At 34.6% G+C, this 20296-nt stretch overlaps 1 protein-coding gene and 1 pseudogene across 1 annotated transcript in view; one reads left to right on the forward strand and one right to left on the reverse strand.

Annotated features, from left to right (window-relative positions):
• Nucleotides 1-20296, forward strand: part of LOC105555622 (dystrophin) — a gene marked incomplete at its 3' end in the record, with an annotated part of 1920295 nt that overhangs the window by 1026120 nt on the left and 873879 nt on the right. Inside the window, exon 44 of the mRNA XM_012002637.1 lies at nucleotides 5966-6113. Within this exon, the coding sequence (XP_011858027.1) occupies nucleotides 5966-6113 (148 nt within the window). The remainder of the gene's footprint in view (nucleotides 1-5965; nucleotides 6114-20296) is intronic.
• Nucleotides 16319-17166, reverse strand: LOC105555620 (annotated as a pseudogene).

The raw sequence follows: 20296 nt of genomic DNA on the forward strand, positions 1-20296 counted from the left end.
AATAGTGATTCAGAGTTCATCCGCAGTCTAATGACATTGCCTATTTAAATACTTTAAGTCCTGAAATTGAAGAAGGTAATTTCTTAAGAAGGAATTTCTAATTTATGGGTCTATTCAGCACCAGAGAGACACTAGCATGGCTCAGGTTCTATGTTGCTTATTTTATTTGCATTTAAAGTCTTAAGCCAAATAAAGGTAGACTAATAATGACAACAACTACTACTACTCATACTTGTTGAACACTGCCAGACACTGTTCTAAGAAATTTGTATTTTCATTTGTAACTGAGCTTACTTGAATCTCTTCTCTTTTTTTCTTGGTTAACTAGTGGTCTATCAATTTTATCTTTTCAAAGAGTCGACATTTTGTTTCATTGATCTTTTGTATTTTTTGTCTCAATTTCATTTAGTTCTGCTCTGATATTCGTTATTTCTTTTCTTCTGGAGCTTTGTGTTTGCTTTGTTGTTGATTCTCCAGTTCCTTGAGGTGTGATGTTAGGTAGTCAGACTGTGATTTTTCAGGCTTTTTGATGTAGTCATTTAGTGCTAGAAAATGTCCTCTTAGCACTGCTTTTGCTGTATCCCAGAGGTTTTGAACAATAGATATTGTTGTGAACGTGGTGAAAACGGAACACTTGTACACTGCTGGTGACTGTAAATTACTACAACCTATATGGGAAACAGTATGAAGATTTCTTAAAGAACTAAAAGTAGATCTAACATTTGATCCAGAAATCTGACTACCGGGTATTTACCCAGAGGAAGAGAAGTCATTATATCAAAAAGACACTTGCACGCATATGTTTATAGCAACACAATTCACAATTGCAAAGATATGGAACCAACCTAAGTGCCAGTTGACCAATGAGTAGATAAAGAAAATGTGGCATATATTTTCATATACCGTGAAGTACTACTCAGCCATATACCATGCAATACTACTCAGCCATAGAAAATAATGAAATAATGTCTTTTGCAGCAACTTTGATGGAGTTGGATGCCATTATTCTGAGTGAAGTAATTCAGGAATGGAAAACCAAATACTGTATGTTCTCACTTATAAGTGGGAGCTACGCTGTGGGTACACAAAGGCAGACAAGGTAGTAGAATGGACTTTGAAGACTCAGAAGGGGCAGAGTGGGAAGGGAGTGAGGGATAAAAAGTTACCTATTGGGTGTAATGTACACTACTTGGGTGACACGTGCACTAAAATATCTGATTTTACTTCTATACAATTAATTCATGTAACCAAAAATCACGTGTATTCCAAAGTCTATTGATTGTTTTAAAAACATTAATAAAATAAAAGATGTAAAAAAAGAAATTTATATATACTCATTTATTAAGCTCCCACAATTAACGTTAGGAGGTAAGTACTTCATAATTGGTAGTATACTTATCTTTTATTAAATAATTGTATTACTTAGGAAGTTTAGGGGTGGGGAGAAGTAGCAAGGTACTATGATTCGGGGCAGATAACTAACCTTTATTTATTGGCACATACAGTTTGGAGCACGAGACACTAGCCAAGGTCCGTCCTCCTCACCTAATCAAAGATGAAATATGTGGGATGAAGTAATCAGCAGCCCAAGCTGAGTTTGCAGACCTAAGTATAAAGCAACAATGGATATGTCAGAAGGCTCCTAGGGTGTTATTTATTTAAATCTATTTCATGGAATTGACTACCACCTTAATGGCCCGAAAGTGTTAAAGTATGTCCCAGAGTACTGAATTACTCCCTAAATGTAATTTATGCTTGAGAATAATCTGACTAACTTGATTTAGAACAGCAGGAAATAAGTTATGCTGCACATAAATGAAGCAGCAGTGTAATTTTAAATACCAGTTGCATAGTGAATGAGAATTTTAATATTTGCAAAATTCTAAAATCACTTGATTTATTATCCATATGTTTATACTGACATTTTTTGCCCTTTATTAAGTTCCATCTATATTTCTTCTTACTGCCAAGAAAAAAAACTTTTTTCCTAGAAATATTACAGAAGGCAAAAATTATATTTGTTTCCCTGAATGCTATTTTTGATGTCTCTACTTGTTTCTAGTTGTTACCATTTTCTTCATTTGTGGGCAGTCCAATTAATGGAGCAAGAAAAATTTAGAGAGGACAGTGACTAATTAGATATTAAATTTATAAATCTAACATTGTAAAACCAGAAAAAAATATTTTTTTTTCATTTGGAAGTTTCCTTGGTGGAAAAGAGTTTAAGTTTATAAGTAGTCATGATAAAAAATGTAATTTTACATAGTAAATTCAAGAACATATTAAATTCAGCACATATTAAATACTGAAAAGTGTATTTTAAAATTTTATGTGAGGCTTGAAATGGAGTTTAAAGTATTATTACTCACATTAAATGTCATCACATGTAAAGCCCATGATTTTATTCTTTAATATTTTGTTTGAATAGTTACTTATTTCAACAGTAACTTCAATAATAAAATTAAATCAACTTTACAGTTTTCAAAGGTTTAGCAGTTGCATCCTGTAATAAATACTTCATATTTATATATTTATAAAGCAACACCGTAAGTCATTTTTATTAGGTCCTTGAGGATGCAAAAGTTTGGATTATATGAGGAGACAAGAGAAAAAGGGAAGAAGGGTATTTCAGAAATATGCTATTGATACGCAAATTCACAAGTCCTAAGGCAGAAGCAGGGGTCGGGCAGGAAGTCCATCCTGCCTCCCTCTTGTGGGCCTGCAACAATGATGTAAATGGAAGGCCTGTTCCCCTTCTCTTCCTACCTCCAGCTCTGTCTTACAGAGCTATGGGTACCATGATCAAGTATATGAACCCTTATAGTTTTCTTCTCTGGGAGAATGTAAAGGAAAGATAACTTGTAGAAAGGAAAAGAATTCAGGGTGAGAGGGGGATTTGTTGAATTTGGTAGAGGATGGCAACTATCAATATGATGAGTGATTGAGAAACAAGTCTGTGCAACAGGTTTGAAATTGAAAATCTTTAAGGTATACAGGATCCTGAAATGAAGAATGGGCATTTATAGCAGTATGTTGGAGAAACAGTCACCTCCTAGTAGCTAAAAGTGTTGGCAAAAGTATAGTTCAAGTGATTGGGTAGGAAAAACAGCAAACCAAGAGTGGGGACTGATGGTTGCTACAAAGGTGGAGTGGTAAGTCATGACCAACTGGTGCTTCTCTGTGCTCTGGTTAGCTGCTGACTGTTTCTCAGACTGTGGTAGCAGGAGGAGGGTTGGAGTTAGCAGTCATTAGCATATGAGACTGCCATTTAAAAAAATTTTTATTCTATTTTTCTGACTTAAAATATGAAAAGCACACTGTAGACAAATTGAAAAATATAGAAAAATCATGAGGTCAGGAGATAGAGACCAACCTGGCTAACACGGTGAAACCCCGTCTCTACTAAAAATAAAGAAAATTAACTGGGCATGATGGTGGGCACCTGTAGTCCCAGCTACTCGGGAGGCTGAGGTAGCAGAATGGTGTGAACCCAAATCACACCACTGCACTCCAGCCTGGGTGACAGTGCGAGACTCCATCTCAAAAAAAAAAAAAAAAAGTATATAATAAAATTAAAATATATATAGTCTCACCAGTATGGAACAATGCTACCTATGTTGCATAGTTTTTTTAGATTCCCATTCAAAAGCAACTCTTTGACTCCCGTGATGCAAATACATGTGCAGTTCGTTTTTAAAGGGAATAAACTCTTAAGATATATTGATAGGTCATTTATTGTATGTTATATACCACTGAAAATACGTGAATGCTAAATCATTACTAAACATGCAAAAATATTCCTAGGATCATTTTGTTGTGGAAGGATATAATGTATCTGAATAACTCTAGAATACCATTAATTATCAAAGGCAACATTCTTACTTTTCACTAACTGTAGTTAGAGAATAGCTCTTTGGTTACCTTCGGTTGCCTTTTTTATGCTACCAAAATGCTGTCTGTTTTACGTGATTTTAAAGGTTAAGCATATAATTATTCATTAAATACAATGTCTGAAAGAATGCAATGTACATGTAGATACATTCTTAAATTTTAGGTAGTTAATAAAAATAAGGGGAAAAAGACTCTAGAACTATCACTTTCAATTGTTTAACTGATAAGGTGAAACTTCATCTTGGAAAAATAAAATATTTCACAGGAGAGCATGTGCAGTGGTAGAAAGGTGCCATTGAAACAAGAGATATTCGGGTTAGAAGCCTCTCTCTACTACTATTTAATACCATTTTCACCTTTCGGCAAATTACTTGGCCTCTGTTTTCTCCAATGGAAAATGGGAATAATAATTGCTATGCTGCAGGGTTATTGTAGGTGTCAATGAAATGATATGCCTGACACTGTAAAAGCACAGAGCCCGGTGCCTGGCTATTAGTAATTGTTTCATAAATGTTAATTCATTTCTCTGCCCAGTACATCAGTAGGCAGATGTAGCAATTTTAAAATTCTAGTGTTACTTTAAATTCCTGAATGAAGGTAGAGGACTGTAAAGATATCATGATATTCAAAAGTATGATCCATTGCTTCTTAAGAATAGAGTTCAGAAAAGCTTGACAGATTCCTGTACTCTGAGGCAGCACCATAGCCAGTAATCTTTAGGATGGCTTTTGGTTTAGTGCTCACAAATGCTTGCTTGAACAGGCCCCAGGAGATCTGGTAGACTGTAAGTCCAATAAGATTTCAAATCTTACTTTATAGCAGTGTTTTTCACCTTGACTGTGCATTGAAATCACCTAGATGCTTTGAAAAATAACAATGTCAGCATCCAACCTCCAGAAATACTGATTAAGTTGATCTGGAGTGGAGCCCCAGGGTCACTGTTTGGTTATTGTTGTTGCTGTTTTTTTAAATGCCCCGGTTGATTCTTATGTGCAACTGTCTTAGGTAAACATAAAGCCCTGGTTCATATTATTTCTGCCTCAGTCTCTTTTATGATTGGAAAGTGACCAATGCTTGCTTCCTAATATTCTTTCCATGTGCGATGTTAACACATTTGACTTGTACTAAGTTCCTGCAGTATTCCAATCCAAAATTTTAGTGGATATAATAAAATAAGTAGGATTCAAGAAGGCATCACATAGTTTAGTTTATCAGTTAGTGAAATGCTTACATCTGAGCCTACAATATGAATTACATCTGTCATCTTATTTTAAATATTGACAGAATCTTTAATGATAGTGATGAATTATTGATTTATTGGTGTGATAATGGTATTTTAGTTATATTTTTAAGTTTTATTTGTAATAACTATATGTATTTATGGGGTGAGTGTGATGTTTCAGTGTAATGTTTCATTGCGTCATGATCAAATCAGGTTACTTAACATATCCATAACCTCGAACATTTATAATTTCTCTGTGGTGAGAACATTTAAAATTCTCTTTCACTATTTTGAAATATACAGTACAATATTGTTAACTTTGTTCATCTTACTATGCAGTAGAACACTAGAACTTATTACTCCTTTCAATTGATGAATAGATAGTTTTGGATCAAGAATAATATTGAAAGTGATAGAATTTATGAAGTAATTTAATTTGTATCCAAACATATTTTGAAATTGAATATATTGCTTCCAAATAATTTATTACAATGTTAAGATATTTGTAAATTTCTAGAATTTAAAAATATATATATTCTTAGGAAAGGAAATGCTAATCGTCCAAAATAGTTTCTTTACCTTTCTTTTAATCAAGAAATATATTCACTTTAAACGGAAAAATTGCAACCTTCAGTTTAAAATCATCTTTTTTATTGAGCATGTTTAAAAAATTTTGTGGGTACATGTTAGGTGTATCTATTAATTTTTATTTGTTAATTGGAACTAAACTCTACAAATGCCAGAAACTATCAGAATATCTTTGTCAGTATAACCAAAAAATATATGCTGTATCTCTACAATCTGTTTTATATCATCCATTTATTTTTCTTGATCCGCATTTTTTACCTGCAGGCGATTTGACAGATCTGTTGAGAAATGGCGGCGTTTTCATTATGATATAAAGATATTTAATCAGTGGCTAACAGAAGCTGAACAGTTCCTCAGAAAGACGCAAATTCCTGAGAATTGGGAGCATGCTAAATACAAATGGTATCTTAAGGTAAGTTTTTGATTTTTTTTTTTTTTTTTTCTAAATTGTGTTTATCTTCATCACATCTGGACTGTTTAATTTCTTTAAGTTCAGGTTGTGAAGGATGATGGAAATGACCACTTTTGACTTTTGTTGTCATCATTATACATACTAGAAAGAAAATTATAATGGTAATATTAGAGAACTGTGCTGTGGACTTTTTGTGTCAGGATGAGAGCGTTTGCCTGGACAGGACTGGTTTATCTGATAAACTGCAAAATAGAATTGAATCTGTGACAAAAGGGAGCATCGTAACAGCAAGGTGTTTTGTGGCTCTGGGGCAGTGTGTATTTTTGCCGTATGTTGGAACCATTCCAGAAGGAGAACTTGTGGCATACTTAGCTATACTGAAGTTGCTAGAAATATCCATCATGATAAAATTACAGTTCTGTTTCCCTAAAGACAATTTGTAGTGATACTGCCATATTTCTATATATTCTATTGACAGAATGCCTTTTGAAATAGTCCAGAGGCCAAAACAATGCAGAGTTAATTGGTGGTACTTATTGACTTTTTTATGGTTTATGTTAATAGAGAAGCAACAAACGGATGATAACCAGTGTATAGTTTAATTTCAACTTGTTGTGTCCTTTGAATATGCAGGTAAAGATAGATTAGATTGTCAAGGATATAATTTGGTTCCTAAAATATATAGTTTAGGCATAAGAAACATTGTGTTTATTACACAAAGGCTTAATTATGTTTGCATCTTTTTTTAGCTCAAATTGTTCATGTTGCAGTAGTCAATCAAGTGGATTTGAATTGTAGCCAATTTTTAATGCCAGAAAATACTGATTAAGACAGATGAGGGCAAAAAACACTCAGTAGTTTATTAAATAGTTTAGATATTTCAAAATGCTGGATTCACAAAAGCAATATCACATTTGACTTTACAGTCTTCATTCTCAAATATGTTTCTATAGTGAACATGCCTTTTGATATTAAGGAGTTAAGCATTTAAATGCCTATGTATATGATAAGCTCTTTAAACACAGAAAATGAATATTTTAAAAATCTTGTGTAATCATATATATATCAATCAAACTTGTATGCACACCAGCATTGGCATTTGTATAGAGAGGAAATGTATGGATTCTCAATCTGCTTTAATATAGAAGATACATTTTAAAAATAGCACTGAAGTGAATTTTGGGCTAATGCAGCATAATGGGGTCTCTGCCTGACAGGCAGAAATATATTAGAGTTATATAAAATGTTTTGGGGGAGATATAGAAACTACTTGCCATTTTCAATGATATCCAACCCATGGTAGTTATATATTTTAATTTATATTTTATTATAAAATTAGTACTTACTGTGAAAAAAATCAAGCAACATAGAAATGTATAAAAGAAGTACCTCCATTCTACTCTTTGGAGGATAGTTATTCCGTATGGATTTTGGTACATATTTCAGGTTGGGTTTCTTGGAAAGCCATTGTAAAATGGAGATTTGTATGTAGAAGGTTTATTAGGGAGTACTTTTACGATCAAGCAATTTGTTTTGTCGTAACTTGGTGTAGTCCACAGTTTTCTTCATGTTCCTTGTTCTTGAAGTCAGTTAAGCTCTTGAATCTGTGTATTTAACATTTCATCAAATTTAGAAAGCTTTCAGCCATTTTTTTTTTAAATGGGACTCCAATTGTACATTTATTAGGCTCCTGAAAACTGCCCCCACTACTCACTGATGTTATGTTCATTTTCTTTTTAGTCTTGTTTCTCTGTAATTCATTTTATATAATCTCTATTGTCAAATAGACTCATCTTTTTCAAAGTCTAATCTATGGCTAATCCCATGTAGTATATATTTTTAACATCAGATATTTTCATTTCTTAGAAGTATAATTTGGGTCTTTTTTATTTCTTCCATGTGTCTACTCAACATGTTCAGTCTTTACTTTCTTGATTATATGGAATACAGATATAATAACTGTTAGAATATTCTTCTCTACTAATTTTATCATCTGTGTCTATTCTGGGTTAATTTAAATGGATGTATTTTTCTCCTCATTAAGGGTGTTATTTTACTGCTTCTTTGGATGACTGGTAATTTTTGATTATATGCCAGACATTGTGAATTTTAACTTATTGGGTGCTTGATACTTCAAATAAATTCAAATATATTGAAATAAATATTCTTAACCCTTGTTCTGGAACCCAGTTAATTTACTTGGAAACAATTGATCTTTTGATAATCTTCCTTTTATGCTTTGTTAGTTATGACCAGAACAGTGTAAGTTTAGGGCTACTTTTTCCCCGCTACTGAGGCAAAACCCTTCTGAGTACTCTCTTTGATGCCCTGTGAATGATAAAATTTTTCACTGGAGCTTGTGGGAACAGGTGGTATTCTTAGCCACATGTGAGCTCTGGTGATTGTTCCCTTTAATTCTCTTGTGTAGTTCTTTCCTTAGCTTTGAGTGGTTTTCTCACATATATGAACTGATCAAGACTCAGCTGAAGAATAAAATAAAGCTTTCTGCAAATGTCTAAAATGTCCTCTGCATGTGTATGACCTCTCTGGTATTTTGCCCTGTGATCACTAGTCAACCTTGGGCTGCTGAAACTCTCAGCTTCATCTTTTAACAAAAGCCTCCTTGCAGGAACCACTGTCCTTCAATGTCTGATGTTCAGTATGTTGAAAACCATTGTAGCATATGTTTTGTCTTTTTTCTTTTTTTAAGTGTTTTAGCCAGGAGGATAAGTACAGCCTTTTTTACTCCAACTTGGAAACAAGTCCAAAACAAACTATTTTGATGTAATTTGATCTTTTAATACATTAACATTATACAATTTTGTGAATATATCATAACTTTAAGTTTCCACAGACTGTCTAATGGTCCTCATTTCTTGACAGTGTGGCTTAGTTGCAATTTATGAACATTTTATCAGAACTTTTTCCCTCAATTGGATAATTTTTTTTTTTTTTTGAGATGGAGATTTGCTCTTGTCGCCCAGGCTGGAGTGCAGTGGCAGGACCTCAGCTCACTGCAACTTCTGCCTCCAGGCTTCAAGCGATTCTCCTGCCTTGGCCTCCCGAGTAGCTAGGATTACAGGTGCCCGCCACCACGCCTGGCTAATTTGTGTATTTTTAGTAGAGACGGGGTTTCACCATGTTGGTCAGGCTGGTCTAGATCTCCGACCTCAGGTGATCTGCCCATCTCAACCTCCCAAAGTGCTGGGATTACAGACATGAGCCACCATGCCCGGCCAATTGGATAATCTTAAAAAGACTATTTTATTTAGTCTATTTTTTTCTCAATCTGTAGATGAAATAAGAAAAATCATTCTAGATGTCCAAGGAAAAATTCTTTCAGAAAAGAGCTGTGAATGACATCACAAATCCCCCAAACAGTTAAGGTATTTCTTTCCTGGTTATTTTATGTCCAAAATCATGCATATGAACATGTGCACACACACATGCACACACAAGAGTGTGCACACACATGAATACATATACACGTACATAATATACCTTAGGTTATCTTTCCATTCTGAGTAATTATCTTAAAATGGGTAAAATAAACCCTGTAAGATACCTTCATCGATAAGGCAAATCAAAGCTTTGGTAATTTCAGCTATCTTGACCATTGTTGATTGACTAATAACGAATAGGAGAATGAGTTTAAATATTTACTATGAAATTATTTTAGAAAACAGGATGTAGACAGTGGCTGTTAGCAGACAATTGTTTGGCATGAGCCAGTAATGGTTACTGTGAAAAAAGTGAACCAAGCAGCCCATATATTAAACAAACACACTCAGAAACATGTTGGAATTTGAAGCCTCATATGTACAATTTTCAGTAAAGAAATAATTTTTAGACATGAAATACAACATAGGGGTATGTTGTAAACTTGTCCCTATATATTTTGATCAAATTGCATCTTTTCTTTTTCACTTTAAAAAAGAGAATTTAGTGCTTTAACTGAGGCTTAGTGTTGTCATTCAAAATGTACTGACTGCCAATAGCAGCAGAAAGATAATCTGGTTCCATGCAACTCTTTTTTTTTTCCCTCTGTCACGAGTAAAAGACAAAATTAAATATATGAATTAGTGCTTTTTGAAGATATTCCAAAGCAATATACCATGCCACTATGGAGAACCTCTCTAAAAATACCACATTGTTTTTCTGAGAAAAATATCAATCATGTTATATGCCACTCAAAATGGTTTATTAATAAATTCATTGAATGATATCAGTATCTCTTAATGCATTCACTAAACAAGCAGTAATTGAGTGCATATACAAAGTTTTATCATCCACCAAAATAGTGATAATCCACATTAGGCTCTAATAGAAGTTTAGCAGAGGGGTTAAGAGGTTAAATGCTGGACTCAGAAAGATTGGATTCAAATCCCACGTTCTTTAGCTTAATAATTGTAGAATCTTGTGAAAATATCTTAATTCTTTTCATGTCTCTGAAATCTTTTCTCTAAAATGGAAATATAAATGAGATGTGTACAAAACCACTTGGAATAGCATTTTTCACAAAATAATTGCTCATTAAATGTAAACCCCTATTGTTACTAATCACTCTTTATAGGTGATTAGTTCATTTCAATACAAACTAAAACTTATTTACTGAATTATTATCTCTAAACATCCACAATGCAGAAAAACCAACCTGGGAATTTCATAAAACCTTATTTTTATGTAGTAGAATTTCTTCTCAAAGCATAGCTCTTGGATTAGGAATTGAGGAAAATTCCAATTCAGCCAAATGCATCTGTTTCAGATAGCTGACACTTCTGCCTACTCATTTCCTAACTAACAAGAAGAAATGTTAATGGGAGTTTTCAAAGGAAAAGCTGAACACCATGAAGGAAAGTGACACAAATAATGTTAGCTCATATAGTGACAGGGTGAATTTGTGTGCTTTCAAGTACCTTCAGTGAAAATAGGAAAGTAGAAGTTATAAAATGCCCTAACATTTAAATCTAGCATGTTCTTGTAGACTAGGAAAAAATAAGTTTTAAAACATGGACTATATATAATAGAATGAGATGGAAAATGTTTGTAGTTGCCAGTAGAAACAATAACAATTACCATTAGATTGAGTATTTAAACCAGCTGAATATTTTTATTAATGGAAATGGCATCTGTTTTGTGAAATAATGCTGCTGAATGAACCATATTAAAAATGACCAGTATTTCCTAAAGAACGTTGTCACAGACATACAAGCATGAGACCCTAAAATCTTAAGGTATTCCCTCTGAAATCGACTTTAAGACATTAACAGTAGTGGTATTGTTTAGATGAAGTTTTTTAGGCTTTAAATCATCAAATGTTAAGTAAACATGGGGAGCGCAACACCAGCGTGTTATTTTGACATGAATAAACTGCTGTTTTTAGGAAAAAAAATACTGTCTTGTTAAGGTTAAGCTCATTGGTTTTCTGGTATCTTTTGCAATGTTGTTGTGTTTTACTGCTCCATAACGTATTGTTATATGGTAAATGTGCAATATATTTATATATGTTGCTGTAAAGAAATGTAATAAGAAACTGCTTACTTTGTGATATAGCAGTAAAAAATGTATTCATTGTCATTGAGAATACAGAAGTAAATATGGATTACATATGTCATATTTTAATGTACACATGGTCCCACCATCAAATGTTGAAAAACTTCTAAAGTATTATTTTCTTTAAGAAAAATACACTCCCTTTTCTCAAGTGTGAAATGTTCAGAGGGAATGGAAAATTACCTATAAAGCATGTAGTTATAGCATGGGGACCCTGCTGTAATCTCTCAGATGAGGAACAAAAAGGAGAAAGAAAGAGCACACTGGTGCTTTGGAGTTGAGGAGAGAAGGCAAAAAAAAAAAAAAAAGTACAGAAATGTCAAAGACAAGTTTAGCTGCTCTTCAGCTCTGCCTTACCATGGTTATTAGTGATTGAAGAAAATTCTAAAGCACGTTTTAAAGGACCCAATTCTGAAGAGTTTAGATTCACAGAGCACAATGGAGTTGGAGCGACTCCTGCTCAAAAGTTTGAGACAAGCGATTCCAAGAAAAGACTGTCCTCCTCTTAATGGAAATACCCAGATTTTCTCATTCTTCTCGCCTTGCTTTTAGCACTCGCAGCCCAGAAAGCCCTTATATAACAGGTACTGCGTTGAAAGGTCATTGACTTGTACAAAAATGATGAGTGCTGAATAGATGTGCATAGGTCACTGACAGTATCTGCTACAGAGAATGAGTTTTCGTATTTTTATTAGGGTACACCTGCTTGACAATCTACTGCCTCAAAGAACTCTATAGCAGATAAGTGAATTTATATTAATACAGATTGAATTAAAGGATATCTAGAAAAAGGCATATGATGTAAAAAAAATCAGATACAAGTATATTTTCTGTATAGCCAGTTTTTACAGTGTTGATTTCACCAGCTGGCTGCTGAGTTTGACGGCTTCTCAACAGTCGCACTGCTGAGATTCAAATGCTGATAGAAACTTTGATGGAAAAATCACTTGAGTAAATATTTCTACCATCTGTTGCCCTTCACTGGGACCCTAATGTTAAGAATAATTCATACCATTGCTTGTCCTTTATATTTCCTCAGCAGTAATAAAATTTCATAAGATTTTGTTTTGTGGTCACAAAGCTATCCCGGTTTCTGTAACTAGAAGACGTACACGAGCATAAGGGAATCAGCAGGAAAATTTACTGCTAAGAGAATTTGTCTCTAGTCACTTACTTTAAGGTTACAGCAATGTATAAGTGTGGGAATACATTTTTAAATGAGCTTTTCAAAGTTATTAGCTGGTAGTGACATGAGAGTTAAGTCTCTTAATACAGTTAAACAGTTGGGCACTTCATTCTTGTGTAAATACTGTTACCCTTTTATTGCTGCTTAGAAACTCTTCTGCAACTTTTTGGCTCCTATACATCTTTTCCGAAGTAGTAAATAACAGATTTACTGGGAGTGTGGTACCAGGCAGAAATTCAGAGAGGGGCTTTAAATCCTTGCCCATCAAGTGTATCTTTCAGAAATAAGTATATTAAAATAATTGGATAATTTCAATGGCTTGTTATTAGAGTTCTGTTGTCCAGCATGGCATGTTTAAGAAGATGACAGATTTTTAAACATTATTGGATAGAAGCGAGAACAAAAAACATAACTTACTGTAATAACCACAGTAGTAAAGAACTGCTTAAAATGCATGATAAACATGTCATCCCTAAGAGATTCCCATTCTTAGAGCATGAAATTATCAAGAGAGTAAGAGCCTACAGAAAAACGAGAAGAAGGCTGATTGCAAATTCCAAATTGAAAAAAAAAAAAAAAACTGCTCACATCATTATGGAAGCAATGAGAAGCAGAAATTGTCATTTAATGAAATATAAGATTAAAGTTAATAGAAGTAATTTTCATGAAATAATACTTTGCAAGGAGGATGTTCCAGCTATATTGATCTTGGTGTTTTCTTCTCACATACCTTCTTACTATTCCCTCGAATGCTTGTTTCTACCTTTAAATTTGCTTTTCTCTCTACCAGAGGGCTCTACCCTATCTCCAGTTCCTCGCCATGTCCCAATCTACTCCCTTTCAGAATTTTTGTACACTTCCCTTTATATATATTTTTGCTCTGATTTTATATTCACAGATATGCCTTTTGTAACTCCCCCATCTTAAAGAAAACACACACATACACACACATGCACACACACAAAATTGAACTCTTTCTGGGAGATCTGCTTAACCTTCTTCGTAACACTCACTTGCTGAAACTGTAGTATGTGTTTTCATGTTTATTACCTATCTTTTCCATTAGAATGAAAATGTTTTGGTACTTGGTCTTTCTTGATCACCAATATACCTCAGGACATAGAAAAATTGATTGATATATTGAAAATGTAAAATGAAATGTAGAATGAATAAATACATAAATTTAAAAATCATACTTTTATTATAGTACCTGAGACAAATGATCCCCAAGTTTGTCCTTCTTGCTTTTCATAGCCAAAACATTCTCTCTTACATTGAGCTTCCTTCACCTTTTCTGTGTACACAGCACTTAAAATTTTCACATTGTCTGGTACTTTAACAATATGATGGTGCCATTCTCTTACCCATTGGAGTATATGTTAAATACCAGAACCCATGTAACAAACATATATTGTGTTCCTACTGTGTGCAAAGCACATACTGCTTGCTGCTAGGAATACAGAGCTGACTAAGAGCCTCTTTTCTCTTTATGAGCTCACAGTCTCATGAATTCAACATCTTAAGGCACAACATCTAAAGCAAAGTACAGTAAGTAAACACTCCAGAAAGTACTGGATCTGGCCTAGGACAAATGGTGGGTTGTTTTTACACCTATTATTTTTCCTGCCCCCTAATTGACAGTCCTCCATCACACCTCTGGGATACCTAGTCTCACTTGGGAAAACCTGACTTTGGGAATCAGAGGCAGTCTCTGTTGCTTATAAACGAGGAACTCTAATGGATACATACTGTCATTAGAGAAACTCTGCTTCTAGCCTGGCTCCTTTTGTAAAGAAGGTTGAATCCCCTTGGAGAGTCTGCAGAACATAACCATTTGCATGTAATGAACAGTTTGTAATACTTTGAGATTGATGTGCAATTTCTATTTGACAAGAGAAAAACAATTAGGATCAACTGTGGTCATATATCCTAGAATACCAATGTTGTTTCCACACTCTAAGTGTTGTTGGATCATTATATGAGATTCATAATTTTGTCCTGTTGTACCCACGTTTGCATTACCATTCAGTCTTAATTTATTATACCGTATTAAAAGTTTTTTTTTGGTAATTTGTTCTTATTGCTACTCAGACATTAAAATGTCTGCAGGCTGTGAAAATGAATAAATTTAATGTGGCAGCATAGTTCTCAAAATCCTGGCTTTACAACTAATAGTACAGGCTTATATTGTATTGTAAATCCTAGTTAACATGGATTTATTTGAAAATCCAATTTTACTGCTAATTTTAAATAACACATTTTCATACATTTTATCCTTGAATTTCTATTTTTTTATAATGTATGGCTGTTGTATGTATTTACAGAAGGACAATGCATGTACTTTTAAATGCTAATAATGGATTGCTGAAATAACTGTAACTTTAAAACAATGCAGTTGCTAAAAAAATAAACTGTGCAGCCTGGTTTAATGGAGGTTTATGAATATATGATTAAGATACATGTTATATTAAGTAAATTCATTCAACTGGTAGTTCATAGGAACTTTCAAATTTAATCTCATAACCAGCGCTATCTTTCAAAGAATGGTCAGGGCAATTTAACCAGTACGTGACCACTCAAGATAATTTCATTGAAAAGTGGCTGAACTATTGAAATCTTTTATAGTCTCCTTGGGATATCATTAAGAGTAGAAATTTTGAAATAAAATTGTAATGATGTTCAGAAAAGAAGATAAGTAGGTAACTCTCTTAATACATTTTGTACTGCTGTAACAAAGCACCTAAGACTAGGTAATAATTTATAATGAACAAACATGTATTGGCTCACAGTTCTGGAGACTAGGAGGTCTAACATTAAGGTGTCAGCCTCTGGCAAGAGCCTACTTGATATGTCATCACTTGATGGATGATTAGAGGGCAAGAAAGATCAAAAGTGGGCTGAACTCCCACTTTTATAAGGGAGCGACACCCAGTTGTGAGGGTGGAGCCCTCAATCCTGATCAGCTCCTAAAGGTCCCACCCCTTAGTACTGTCACAATGACAATTACATTTCAACATTAGTTTTGGAGGGAAAAACATTCAAACCATAGCAGTAATGCTGACCACTACCACACAGGGCTTGGTAGGCTACCCTAGCTGTTGCACCCAAGAGATGAATCTTCTTATATGATTACCTTTATCTTTTTTATCTTTTTTTTTACTCTATTAAAATACTTTTATTTTACATGTATATTTTTGTCTACCCACCAATTCCATGTCTGACCACTGCTACTACTACCATGTCCTAGCATAACATTCCATACGTACTTAAAACCAACCAAAGGGTGAAGTTCTATCTTTAAAAACTAAACAGGCATTTTGGACAACGCATTCTTGGCAATGGAATCTGGACAACATTTATCAAACATGGCATGGAAAGTTCTCACTCTGCATTACAAAAAAGACAGACAGATATCAACTGTTATAGAAATGAAATCAGTTGGAAAATTTTTAACAAATTGTTTGAACTATTTTCTTAAAGAGACTTCCTCCACTACCAGAGATCTTGAATAGCCTCCTGGTCAGTCATCTGGAAGCAATTCTTCACATAATTGATGAACTGGCTTCCACTTTAGGAAGAGAACCACCTTTTTCTATAGTTGCTTGCATTTTTGCTTTAATGTCTTCTACAGAACTAGGTCCTTTGGGTGCTTTAGGAGTTTTCTCCTGTTTTGAAGGATTCTTGTCCTTTAGATCTTAGTGTTGATAGTTTTGAGTCTTTTCCATTCTGATTTGACTTTTGTGCATTTTTGGCTGGAGTATCTTGTATAGATTTCTTCACTAGCGCTTTTTCTTCAGTTTCCTCATCATCAAAATCATCATCATCATCATCATCTTCATCAGCAGCAAGTTTTACTTTTTTCTGTGGAACCTTGCTACCACCTCCAGGGACAGATTGCTTTCCAGATATACTTACGAGTTTCACATCCTCCTCCTCTTCATCTTCTGACTCTGTATCCTCCTCCCCAGCTACTAAATGCTGTCCACTAATATGCACTGGCCCTGAACCACAGTTCAACCGTAAGACCACTAATGGTGTTATTTCAAAGCCCCCAAGGGAAACGGTTGGCTGTACAGACATTTTCAAAGTTGCCAATGTTACTTTAATTGGACTGCCTTCGTAATTCATTGCCTCTGTTTCAACAATGTGCAATTCATCCTTTGCACCAGCCTCTAAACTGACCATTCTTAAAGATAACTGTTGTTCATTTTCATCATTATCCACCTAAAAGTGATCATCTTTGTTGGCCTTTAGTTCACAACCAAAAAGATAGTTCTGGGGCCTCAGGGGGCTCATGTCCATCAAATCGTCCATTGGGTGCGGCACACACTTAGGTGGAAGAGAAGGCAGATAGAGATAAACGACCACTGCTCAAGAGAACAGCCGTGCAGGATGGAATCACACCAGGAAGATTACCTTTATCTTAGAAAACCTGAATATCTTGTGTACTTTGACACTTCTCTACATTTCACCTAACCTTTAAAATCAACACATTTATTCAGCAAACTTTTACTTTTGGAGCTGCTCTGTGTCAGACTCTGTGCTAGGTGCTCAGGATGTTGAAATTGATATAATCCTAATCTATTCACAAAGAATCCAAGGTTTGCTGAAATTGATGGACATTTAAACAATTGAAGCATTTAAGTGGTATAATTAGCAAATGGACATTTAAGCCATAAAAAATAGCATCTAATAGGTATAATAAAGGTCAGTACACCATTGAGTGAGTCAGAGCAGAGGCAACCCAAAGAGTAACTAGCTAGAAGAATTGGGAAAGCTTCACAGAGAGGGCGATATGAAAATAAGTGAGAGAATTGTAAACCCATGAAAATGAGAAAATGTTGAAAAGTGATGGTGTCAGAAAAACTTGTGGTGTGATAATGACAAGATCAGAGGAGCTCTTGGTAAGCATGTGGATGCATGGAAAGAAGTGGCAAAAAATAATGCTAAGGACCTTTTTTATTTTATTGTTGGTTTTGTTTTGGTTTATTTCATTTTTTAAATCTAGCATGCTAGTGTTCGTTTTCCAAACTGTGAATCATAAACTCAATTTGTGGATCAACACTGGCCTTTGTTTTTTAATGAAACAAAATATAAAATATCAGCATTCATCACAAATAGATGTTTCGTAGATTTTTTGTTTTAATTGCGAGTGGTCGTGTGTGTGTGTGTGTGTGTGTGTGTATGTGTGTGTGAGAGAGAGAGAGAGGAAGAGAGAGAGATGGTTTGGATGTTTGTCACCTCTGAATCTCGTATTGAAATGTGATTTCCAATGTTGGAGGCGGTGCCTGGTAGGTGCCATTGGATCATGTGGGTGGATCCTTCATGAATGGCTTAACATTATCCCTTTGGTGACAAGTTAGTTCATGCTAGATCTGGTTGTTTAAAAGAGTATGAGATTTCAACCCCCACCTCTTTCCTGCTCCCCTTTGCCTTCCACCATGGTTGTAAAATTCCTGAGGCCCATGTCACTTACATCACCAGAAGTAGATGCCAGTGGCATGCTTCCTGTACAGCCTGCAGAACCATAAGTCAAAAGAAAACCCCTTTTCTTTGTAAAGTACCCAGTTTCAGGTATTTCTTTATAGCAATGCAAGAAGGGACTAATACAGTTGTATATGTATGTGTGTGTTGGGTTATTTCTGGTTGAGTGTCACAAGGTTGTAATACGGTGAGTGTAAGGAAGCATAAGTTTTAGAAAATTAAGAAGCCAGTCCAGAAAATTAATACTTTTGGAAAACAGTACAAAATCAACTTTACAAAAATATGCATAGAAAGATGTAATACAAGATTTATTTAATTGCAATAATTTTTAAAGTTGGTTAGTGCCTTGCTTTTGCATGCTGTTTTAAAAATTACCATGAATATGACTTCATGTGATTTTCAAATACTCCCAGCAAGATAGGTAGAAAAAGTATCCTTAGAACTCTTATACAGAAATTTTGGAAAGTTTAAATGCTTTATCCCAAATCATAAAGCTAATATATGAAAACTCTGGGATTAAACACCATATTTTTTTACTGTTCATCAGCTAGAAGTTAGAAATGTTAAGCCAAAAACATTAAGTCATTGCTCTGCCTAATAAGTATTGAGGAAACTAATAAAAGGAATAATACCACTGACTACAGGACAAGGTCTTCCTAAGAGACCTTAAAAATATTAAGTGATGAAGATGAAACTTCTTTTGTTCATAAAATGTTACTTAGTTATGAGTAGAATTCTAATTAAACTTATGTTGTCATCAATAAAGTTGAGATGTAATGTATTCATTAATATAAGTATAATTTGACCCATAGTGTATTAAAAGAAGGATGTTAAAAGGAGTTGTTATTAGAGATGATGTTAGGGTTGTTGATGATAATAACAGTAGTCATAACAAGGTGCTTTATAAATTAAGAAGTGCCTTCAATTACATTGTTACTCTTATGTTAATCTCCTTTTGATATATAGATTTGGAGGATTCTATGTCACTCTCAGACATAGGTTACTGAGGTGATGGAAGAATTTAGCAAGCAGCTTTCAAATGGAGGGCATGAGCATTGGATTGTGTATAGCAAGGGCTGATGTTCTCTAAGAAAGCCTCTTGGTTTCCACAGGGCAGAAGCCCTTTGAAGATCATAGCCAGGGATTTAGTAATTGCCTCCCTTTCAGAATACCCTCAAGAGAAAACCCCACCATAAGACATGGTTCCCTACAGGCAAAACTGCTTTTCCTTAAAATTACTGTTCCATGAACATCAGCCTTCTTTGGTTCATTCAGCATAGTTTTCTTAAGTTTCAGGACAGTGCTGCAGACCAGGAGTTTCAACGTTGAGGAAAACAATACTACTTGGGCAGTGCCTACCTCAGTCAGGGAGGCAGATGCTTACCTTCATGTGAGGGAATAAGGAATCAATCATATTTCCAACACTCAAGGAAGCCAGTCTAGTGCAGGGAGAGATAGATACATAAACCTCAAAGTTATGGTATAGCATAATAGTTTTACAATTCCATAATAACTGCATTTAAAAAGTTTTATAGAAACAGAAGAGATGGTGACCTCAGTCTGGAAAAGCCAGCTTGGAGAATGGCAACCAATATTAAGTGGCAAAAGCTTTGGGAGCCCAGGTCCCCAGATGGAGGGTGATAGCATGGGCTAGACAGGTAGGTTGGGAACACTTTGCAAAGGACATTACACGGTACACAGATAAGTCTGTGTTTTAGTCTATAAACCACAGTTGCAGAATGTGTTTGAGCAAAGGCATGTGGGGATGAGATTGGCACTTTTCAAGATTTAAGTTTGTTTAGGGATACTTACGGTTTGCCGTATACTTCCTAGGTTTTTACATTATAATTATGGTTAGAACTTTAAAGGAAAACTGCAGTTTAGCACACTTGAAAGAGTGCAACTTCAAGTCATGATTGGAGACAGATATTTAACAGATTTGGTGATCCTGTGATGCTTA

The sequence above is a fragment of the Mandrillus leucophaeus genome, unplaced genomic scaffold, assembly GCF_000951045.1.
Source record: "Mandrillus leucophaeus isolate KB7577 unplaced genomic scaffold, Mleu.le_1.0 Scaffold692, whole genome shotgun sequence".
Lineage (NCBI taxonomy): Eukaryota > Metazoa > Chordata > Mammalia > Primates > Cercopithecidae > Mandrillus > Mandrillus leucophaeus.